Source organism: Spinacia oleracea, chromosome 4 (genome assembly GCF_020520425.1).
Source record: "Spinacia oleracea cultivar Varoflay chromosome 4, BTI_SOV_V1, whole genome shotgun sequence".
Taxonomy (NCBI): domain Eukaryota; kingdom Viridiplantae; phylum Streptophyta; class Magnoliopsida; order Caryophyllales; family Amaranthaceae; genus Spinacia; species Spinacia oleracea.
In genome coordinates, this window is record NC_079490.1 from 15,965,468 (window position 1) to 15,976,032 (window position 10,565).

Genomic DNA, 10,565 nt, shown 5'->3' on the forward strand with positions numbered 1-10,565 from the left:
TCACTATTGAATAATATTAAAACACAAACAATTTGATCAAAGTGTAATAATATTACAATAAGATTCGAATAAAAGCCTCCACAATTCCACATAAATACAAATGTCATAATACATTAATCTAAAAGTTTAAAGAGAAAATAGATTTACATCCTCTTGTTCTTGAGAATATAATTTCCTCTTTTTTCCATTGTCGACCCAATCCGAAAATATGGTTACATTTTCCCATCAGTTCCTTTTGATCAAATGTAAGACAAAATCAAACTATCATCTTGTCGTGGCTTTATCTTTGCTAACAATTATTATCCGATGAAATAAGATGCTTACTAGTCAGTCAGTCCATCATACTGGTTCCTTTGCCAATTTGTCAGCCTCCATATTTGTTTCCCTCCATTGATGCTGAAATGTAATAACAACATACAGTATTTCGCAGGATTGCTTGAACACGCCCTGATGACTGATGAGTGATGAAGCTCAGTTGGAGTTGCATTAGTTTTTTAGTGCTCAGGATTGTAGTAATCAGGCAGGCTTGCAGGGCTCAAAATAGAAAAGCTTTTGCTTCAACGACAAAATCACTTGATTTGGATTTGCTTCCAGTGGAAGATCTATTACTCCGTATATACCAAATCGCTAATTAGGATAATGTGGGAATATCAAGTAGCTAAAATCTCAGAAAATATGCAAAGCTTCCAACTTTGACAGTGTTATAAAAATATGGAATAAAATAAAATAAAGGTAAGAGTTTCATGTTAATATGTTATAAAATACAGATTATATAACCACAAATCCAGAGTTTCAACATAAACCAAAAGTTCATTTAACAGGAGCTGAGGCTACAAACTAAATAATCATTTCTCGAACAACTTTCAAAGTAAAGCCTTGTTTGAATCACAAATCAAAACAGGATGGTAATCTTTTCATGCTAGCTAGCGATGTTACAGAATAGAAAACAGAAAACTGACAAGTGAAGAACATTAACACAAATTTCTTACCGAGTAGAGGCCAAGTACTCACGTCTTGAGAAAATTTTGAAGTAAAGCCTTGTCTGAATCACTAACATCAGAGTCAGTGAGTAAGCTAACAAATAAAACAATGTTGTGATTTTCAGCTGCAAAGCCTCTGCTTCTCATGGTGCTGACAAGTTCCAACGCCTTGCTGACATCCTTACTTTCTAAAAAACCTTTAATTATTGTATTGTAGGTGCATTCATCTGGAGGACATCTGTTGTCTTCCATTGTAAGTAACAGTTCAACAGCATCATTCAGAGAACCACTTTTACAAAGTCCTTTGACAACAATATTGTAAGTATATACATCTGGCTGTAAGCCCTTATCTGTGAGAGATGAAAAGACATCCAAAGCTTCTTCAAGTTTTCCTGCTTCACACAACCCATCAATTAGGATATTGTAAGTTATAATATCGGGGACCACTCCCTTTTTCTCCATTCCTCTCATCAGTGCCATTGCCTCGTCAATATGGCTGTTTTTACACAGGCAATCGAGTAATGAATTCCAAGTCATTACATTAGGTTTCAGTCTGTGGGTTTCCATTTCCTTAAAAAGCTTGCATGCAAAAGTCAGTCTATTGTCCTTGCAAAAGGCGTCAATAAGAATGTTGTATGTGACAATATCAGGAGATAATCCTTTAAGGTGCATCTCTTGGAACAAGCAAAGAGCTTTGTCAAGCTTTCGGGACTTGCAGTATCCGTTGATTAAGGTGTTGAAAGTAACAATATCAGATTTGCAGCCATCTTTTACCATCAAATCCAAAAGATTTTCTGCCTTGTCCATCTGGCCACATAAACAATACCCATCCAACATAGCATTGTATGTGATAATATTAGGAACCAAACCTCTCTTACTTATGGATTGGAATATGGATCGTGCTTCATCAACCATTCCCTCTCTACAGTATCCACAGATCAAGGTATTGAAAGTCACAAGAACAGGTTTGCAGCCATCTTTTACCATCAAATCCATGAGCTTTTCCGCCTCATCCATCTCACCACGTAAACAATATCCATCTAACAGAGCGTTGTAAGTGATGATATTGGGAACCAAACCTCTCTTAGTCATGGATTCATAAATAGCCCGTGCTTCATCAACCTTGCCATCTTTACAATGCATGTCAATTAAGGTGTTATAGGTGACGATGTCAGGCACTATATTGTTCTCTAACATCTCGGTCAACATTTTTTTAGCGTCTTTCCAGAGTCCCAAAGTGCACATACCTTGAATTAAGGTATTATAAGTGACAACATCAGGGGAAATGCTCTTGGCTTTCATCTCCGTAAACAGAGTGAGGGCCTTGTGTAAGAACTTGCCTTTACAATAATTATCAATGATGGTATTATAAATGACAGCATCAGGCATGCAATGGCCATGAGACTCCATCTTTCGAAGCAAATTGAGAGCATCGGCATACTTACTGGTTCTACAGAGGCCTTTGAACATAGTACCATAGGTAACTAATGTGGGTTGAAAGCCAAGCTTGACAATCTTATCCAACAATTTAACAGATTGATCTAATTTATCAATGTGGATAAGACCATTGAGGAGGGTAGTGAAGGTGACAATGTCAAGTTGATAGCCAAGCTTAATGCGATAAGCTAGAAGGGAAAACCCGAAATGAACAAACCCCAAGCGACAGTAGCAATTGGACATAATGTTCAGCGAATAACCATTTGGACGGAGACCTAACAATTGAACCTGTCTGGAGAGTGAAATAACAGTGGAAAATGGGGGGTGGGGTTTAATCTTACACATTTCAATGAAAAGTTGATTGAAATCAATAATTGAAGGAAGAGGACGCAACGATTTCATTTGACGAAAGACGAAAAGGGGATAATCAATATTAGTAAACCCTAGTTGGAGGAACAATTGGGGGTCATCACAATGATCAACAGTATGATAAGCGTAATTACGGCAATAACATGAAAATGGAGACTGAAAAAAGTGGAAATTGAAATTGAATTTGGGAAGAAGAGGATGGGGAGAGAGATGAAGAAGCTTACTGGTAGAACAGACGCCATGAAAATGAAGAAAAGCTCGAACAAAAATGCCAGATTTTGTGGTCATACCGTATTTGTGTTGAAACAGTCGCTTGAACTCACTCAAGTCTCAAGGTCCAACACCTGAATGGCTGAATGTCTTCTTTCCAAAAACCAGTCTTTGGGGATTTTTAATGAGAAGAATATATGGGTGATGCAGGATGATGATTTTAATGAGAAGTGAGAATCATTTCTAGTGAGAGAAAGGTCTTGAGAGAAAAGTAGCAAAGTCCACTTTGAGTATCTTCAACCCTAGTTGGAATGGAGGAGGAATCGCCTCCTCCCCCTCCTATACCAAAAGATGTAGAGATGCAGGATGATGATGATGATGAACGAATTACTACAAACCAAGGCAATTCTACAACACAATTTGTCAAAGAGAATCGTGGAATCTCAGAAGAGGGTTCTATTTCTCGTCTGTTAAACAAGGTAAGTTCAATCTCTTTTAGAGAAGTTGTTTCTAAATCTACACAATGGTTTGAAGAAGCGAAAAAAATTGTAGTTTCTTCAAAGGATTGGAATGAAGAAGAGGAAACCATGGCTCCTCAAGGTGAATTCGTGGTTCAATTTGATAAGAATACTTTAAACAGGTTGAGATCACCATGGAAGCTCACGCTAATGGGCAAATGTTTAGGCCTTAATCCTAAGCTAGCCTTTATGGATGCTCGAGTTAGATCTATGTGGAGAATCAAAGGATCCTTGGAAACTATTGATGTAGGTAAAGGGATTTTCTTCTATAGATTTTCTATGGAGGAGGATTACGAACGAGCTCTCTTTGGGGGACCATGGTTTATCCTAGATCATTACATTATGATTACTACTTGGAAGCCAAATTTTAGACCCTCTATTAGTGAGTTTGATAAAATGACGGTTTGGGTTAATTTGCGGAATTACCAGTTGAATACTATGATAAAGATGCGCTTTTTAGTATTGCTAAGATAGTAGGAAAACCGATAAGGGTAGATTACGCGACCGATAAGTTAACACGGGCCAGATATGCCCGAGTATGTATTGAGATTGATCTTCAAAAACCTTTAGTAACTAAGGTTTGGGTAGGAGGGGATTGGCAGAATATTTTGTACGAGAATATTGCCACGCTTTGTTTTCATTGCGGTATTATAGGTCATACGCACTTTAATTGTCCGAATAAACACACTACGGGTGAGAAGGATACCAATATTGATCATATCAATAAAAATATTACTAGTACCACTCATAACCTAGAAAATCGGGCTAATCTAGGTTTATCTAATAATATAATCCAAAACAATGATACGGTTTTGGGAAGTGAGGATAAGGGATTAGGTTTAGAGAATCAGAATTATGGGCCTTGGACCCTTGTTACAAATAAGAAAAGCAACAATAAAAACAGATTTGAGAGTTCTAGAAATAGGGTCAGTAATTCGAGAACTAATGAGTATGGAAAACATAAATCTACAGTTTTAAATGCTGGAGCAAGTAACTCTTCTCCTTCTTTGTCTGGGAAAGGCAATTCAATAAATCTTTTTAGCCAATCCAAGGATAGCAGGAAAACAAATCTTTTTAATTTACAGAATAATAATGAGAAAGATTTAGAAGATAACTTAACTAAGAACTACGGAGAGGGAGCTGAAGAACTTCACCAACACGTGGCGAAGAGTTCATCTCAGTTGGGTTCTTCTCAATTGGTGGAACACCCTTTAAACTCTTCGACTACCTTTTCCGCCTTGGTTTTAAATACCACTGCAAACCAACAACTTCCTCAGTCTCTCTCCTCTACTTCATTTTCTACTGTTCCCAACTCTTCTAACCACTCATCTTCTTCACTTCTTCAACCTTTCTCTCTCTCTCTTTCCCATGGAACTGGAGTATCAGAAAGAGATACCGGAAATTCTCAACTCACCACCACCAATAACTTATCAAAGAAGACCAGTAGAACTTCGGAAGAGGAAGGATCACTCACGGATTCCGGTCAATGTCTCGCCAATCTTGCCGGAAGATCCATGGGGAATGAAACCTCCAAAAACTATGAATTTGTTTCCAACATCTCCGATCATGACATGCAAGACCAGGGAGATGAAGACGACGTCAATGGAAGAGCTAAAGGGCAGCCTGACCAAATTGAATACTCTCAATTATCAAGCACGACCATACCATGCGCACCATCAATCCCAGCCTTTCAACAGGAGCTTCGGGCCCAAATCAACGATAGCGGTGGGTCCTCGACATTTATACAATCAGAAAAATTGGGAATTCTCACCAGCAACTCACGGCCCGATTTTACAAAGGCAACCACTTCCACCACTGCCAAGAGGGGTACCAATAATGCCCTTACGGTTCGAAACACTAGGTCAAGACATGGGGCACCACAAACGCCTTACAGCAATGTACATTTCAAGGGAGGAGGTAGTGGGTCTTCAGATTTAGGACCGGTACTGGAATCCCCCCCTAGCCCAGCGTCAAATATTCACCTATCTAACACCGATTCGCCTGGAAGACATCCCCAAACTAGGAGCTCCACAATTCTGGAAGGATTGGGAGAGCTACTTAATCCGCCAGCCATCTGATTCTCAAGGTTTGGTTAAAATTAACTCAGCTTTAACTAAACACGATTTACAAATGAAAATTTGCATGTGGAATGTGAGGGGGGCGAATAGAAACTTATTTTTAGCTCATGCAAAGGAAGTTGTTTTTAATCAAAACCCAGACATTTTCATTTTTTTGGAAACCAAAGCTGATGGTTCAAGGGCAAGGGAGACGATGATAATCTTAAAGTTTTCAGATTTCAGGGTAGTTAGACCTGTAGGGACAAGAGGGGGAATTTGGGTGTTTTGGAAAAAAACAATGGATATGGTTCTTTTTGATGCTGAAAATACCTATTTTCACTCTCTTTTTCATTTTAAAAATCTGGGAAAATAGGGTCTTGTAACTGCCATGCATGCACCAAGTTCGTCTGGTGAAAAGTTTAACCACTGGAATTCTCTCCAATCAAACTTACCTCCTAAAAATACTCCTTGGCTAGTGGTGGGGGATATGAATGAAATTACCAGCCAATCTGAGAAAAAGGGAGGAAGGCCCTTTCGTGTCAATCAAGGAAAAGATATGGTCAACTTCATGGATGATGCTAGGTTAGTGGATTTGGGGTTTAGTGGTTGTCCTTTTACTTGGACTAATGCTAGGGATGGGCATAACCTCATTCAGGAAAGGCTTGATCGCGCTTTAGCAAACTCACCATGGATGGAAGCTTATCCTCATACTAAGGTTCATCACTTACCTCGTACTTATTCTGATCATTCACCTCTTTTAATTACTCTGTCAAATATTACTGCTACAGGGCCGTTTCCTTTTAGATGCAAAGAAGTGTGGTTAACTCATTCTGATTTTACTAATTACTTTATTAGTAATTGAAATGTTCCAAATAATACTTTTCTGCAGGGAAGAGATGAATTTCTTAATTCTATCCCTATGTGGAATCATAATATCTTCGGTAATTTAAAAAAACAAAAGAAGAATCTTTTAGCAAGAATTGATGGAATACAGATTGCTTTAAGTAAGTATTACTCAGGATATTTAGTGAATTTAGAAAAAATCCTGATACAACAACTAAATGATATTTTAAATAAGGAGCGTTTGATTTGGGCCCAAAAATCAGGCATGAATTGGAGAAAATATGGGGATTTAATACCAAGTATTTCCATATGATAGCTAACATTAAGAAATCAAGAGGCAAAATCCAAGCTTTAAAAAACAGTAATGATGAGTGGATTACGGATCAAAATCAATTGAAAAGTATGGCTACGACTTATTTTCAAAATCTTTTTACTACGACTCGTTTGTATGGCAATTTAAATTGTGACATGCATAGTAGTTTGGCCATTAATCATGATGAATTTAACATGTTGAATTCCCCTATTTCTATGGAAGAAGTTCGTAACAATCTTTTTGCTATGGATCCTATCAAGGCACCGGGCCCAGATGGGATCCAACCAGTTTTTTTCCAAAAGCATTGGTCACAACTAGGAAATATTATTTTTGATTTTTGCAATGATTGTTTTCTTAATGGTACTATTCCGGAAGATATAAATCATTCTTATATTACCCTTATTCCTAAAAATTCGTGCCCCGCCACTATTGCGGAATTTAGACCGATAGGATTATGTAATACTATTTATAAGCTTATTACTAAAATTATTTCTTCAAGATTAAAAAATATTTTAGGACGAATTATAAGTCCGTTCCAATCTAGTTTCATTCATGGTCGGGGTATAGAGGATAATGTTATCCTTGTTAAAGAAATGGCTCATCACTTTCATAAGGTTAAAAAAAGAAATAAGATCATGGCTTTAAAGTTAGATATCACCAAGGCTTACGATAGTATAGAGTGGGATTTTGTTAGAGAAACCCTCCTCTTTTTTTAATTTTCCTTCTAAAATGATCGATATTATTATGTCTTGCATTTCAACTCCTTCCATTTCCATTCTTTGGAATGGAGAAATCTGTAATGATTTCAAACCTTCAAGGGGAATTCGTCAGGGTGATCCCCTTTCCTCTTACATTTTCGTTTTATGTCTTGATAGATTATCTACTCTTATTGAGCATGAGGTGAATTCTCATAACTGGAAACCCATTGCTATCACTAGAAATATTCGAATATCTCATGTCTTTTACGCATATGATGTTTTCCTGTTCAGTATAGCAAACAAGGATTCTCTGATTAATATTATGGATACTTTAAACAATTTTGGAGATAAGTCTGGTTTAAAAATTAGCATGAATAAATCAACTCTTATTTTCTCTTCCAATCTTCATCATTCTATCAGAGAAGATATTGCTGGAGAATTTGGTTTTAAAATTTCATCTTCTTTTGGAAAATACCTAGGAGTGGATATTATACCAAACAAGTTGAAGATTTCTAATTACCTAGGTCTTTTAGATAAATCTATGGATAGGGTGAGGGGTTGGCAAGCTAAGCTTCTTAATATGGCAGGGAGGTGCACCCTAATTAAATCTGTGTTAAATTCTTATCCTCTCTATGCTATGCAGACCAATATTCTTCCTACTTCCATTACTTGCCTTGGAAAAATATTGTAGGAAATTTTTATGGAATAAGGTTGAAAGGAGTAGGTATATGTCTAGACTTTCTTGGGATAAGATTACTAGACCAATTAATGAGGGTGGGTTGGGAATTAGGAAATTAAAAGAATGGAACCTAGCTTTTATGGCCAAATTGGGTTGGACTGTTTTAACTAACCCAGACAAATTGTGGGTGAAAGTTTTAAAGGAAAAATATCTCAAACATTCAAACCTTTTCAATTGCGTTCCAAATAACAATCAATCTCCTTTATGGAGGGACATTCTTAAAGGTCGTCCTATCCTTGAACGTGGAATTATTATTGGTATTGGGAATGGTGAGAGTACCTCTTTATGGTATCATCATTGGATTGGTAATCAACCATTGTATAAAACTGAAGGAATTACAATCCCTGATTCCAAAGCTCATTGGTTAGTTAGTCATATTATTCGGAATGGAACTTGGTATCTTGATGATATTGATCATCTTCTTCCCTCTCATATCAAATCCTTAATCCTTTCCTATCCTCTCTCTAATAATTGCAAGGAGAAAGATTTTATAAGATGGATTTATTCTAAGAATGGTTGCTTTAATATTAAATCAGCTTATCATTCCCAATTAAATAGCAATCATTGTCCTGCTTTAAATAACATTATTTGGCACAAAATTTGGAGGATCATAGGACCTTATAAATATAAAATGCTACTTTGGAACTGTGCTCACCAGATTCTACCTGTGGCAGGGAATTTAAATCAGTTTATTCCTCAAATTTCTCCAACTTGTTCCAGATGCCACTTACATACTGAAAGTAATATGCACCTGTTTAGAGATTGTCCTCAATCTAGTATTTTATGGACTTATATTTTCCAACGCATTTGGTCTAAGTCTAAATTTGATTTTAATACTTTTTACAATTCAGATTGGACTACATGGATCAATTTTAACCTAAACAATTCAATGAAATGGAAAAGTTTGTTCATAACTGCTATATGGCAGATTTGGTTATCCAGGAATAGGGTAGTTTTTGATCTCAAAATGAAATCTTCCTTTTCTCTTTACAATGCCTTTTATGTAGATTGGACTTTTGCTAACAATTGCTCACAGGGAAAGGAATTAGGTGCCAATCAAGTTCCAGGAATGAGTAAAAAGACCTGGTTTCCTCCAAAAGAAGGAGTCATGAAGTTAAATGTAGATGGAGCCTGGAAGTCAGATGTAGTAGCAGGAGGTGGAGGAGTGTTCAGAAGGTCAACTGGCTCGTGGTTTGTGGGTTTCTCCAGTAAATTCACTGTACGTTCTCCTCTTGCTGCAGAACTTTATGCTTTAAGGGAGGGACTCATTATTGCAAGAGACTTCAAGTTTGAGAAGTTGGAGATAGAAACAGATGCCTTAAATCTCAAAGTGCTTCTGGGAAAGATTAAAGAGCAAGATCATCATGAACTGGGCCCTGTCTTGAGGGAAGTCGTGCATCTTCTCAATCAGAACTGGGTGGGGAATCTTACTCACATTCCAAAATTTTGTAACAAAGTGGCTCATTCCCTTGCTGCTCATTCTCTTATCATGGCAGTTGGAAGCAAATTACACTATATTATTCCTTCATGTGCAAAGAGTGATTATGAGGCTGATTTTGAGAATGCAAATCCAGCATATGCTGATACGATAAGAAGAAATGCGAGGGATGAGGCCAACTCAATTGTAGGGGCCAAACGTTCATATGATAATGCAGATACTTTGAACCAGGTGGAGACTTCAGGAACTGCTGCTCAACTGGTGTTTGGTTCAATTGTTACAGACATCAAGGGAGCCATGGATAATTTGAAAAACATTGACAAAGGGAAACATGATAAGGGTAAAGGGATAGCTTTCACACCTTTTGTTGTTGGTGGTTCAACAATGGATACAACAATTGAAATTGTTGAAGTAGAGGATGGGGAGATTACCAACAACTGAAGTGCTTTAGTTTTACAAGGTTTTCAAGCAATTTTGGAGGAAGATAATGCATACGCCATGGAGATTCATGCTTCCTTTGCTTGAAGTTTATTTACTAATACTTTGTTTTTCTTCACGTCTTAAGACTACCAAGGCTACGAATTGTAGGTGTTTATGCCCCTTTTTGGCAAGTTTTTGGTTCTTGGGGGGTTTTTTCAGTCATGGCTGTGGGGCCTTGGTTTTATTGGTACTTTGATAATTTTGCCCTTGCTTTGCAAGAATTTTTCCCCATGTACATTTTAGTATCTTATTAATATAACTTCGTCGGCTTGAGTTAAAAAAAAAATATATGGGTGATGATTTTGACTCAATTTTGAGTTTTAAGAAGTAGGTAAATTGAGCAAATTCTTCTGATTGGCCAAAAAAGCAAATCGTGGGTCAAAGGATAAATAAACCAAAAAAATGGGTAAATAATCCATCCTCCCAACTTAATAGCCGTAACAATTTTATTTTTTTGGAGTTTTATGTAAAGCTGTCAAATCG

The 10,565-nt window shown here is 37.0% G+C and overlaps 2 protein-coding genes across 2 annotated transcripts; one reads left to right on the top strand and one right to left on the bottom strand.

Annotated features, from left to right (window-relative positions):
• Positions 1-44: 44 nt before the first annotated feature.
• LOC110799989 (putative pentatricopeptide repeat-containing protein At1g12700, mitochondrial) lies at positions 45-3,823 on the bottom strand. The gene is made up of 2 exons (XM_056826983.1): positions 990-3,823; positions 45-602 (listed from the first exon to the last, which is right to left on the bottom strand). The coding sequence occupies exon 1, from the start codon at positions 3,072-3,074 to the stop codon at positions 1,008-1,010; it is 2,067 nt and encodes a 688-aa protein (XP_056682961.1). The 5' UTR covers positions 3,075-3,823; the 3' UTR covers positions 45-602; positions 990-1,007.
• Positions 3,308-10,345, top strand: LOC130459538 (uncharacterized). Its single transcript, XM_056826984.1, has 2 exons — positions 3,308-3,475; positions 9,201-10,345. The coding sequence occupies exons 1-2, from the start codon at positions 3,308-3,310 to the stop codon at positions 10,041-10,043; spliced, it is 1,011 nt and encodes a 336-aa protein (XP_056682962.1). The 3' UTR covers positions 10,044-10,345.
• The last annotated feature ends 220 nt before the right edge of the window (positions 10,346-10,565 follow it).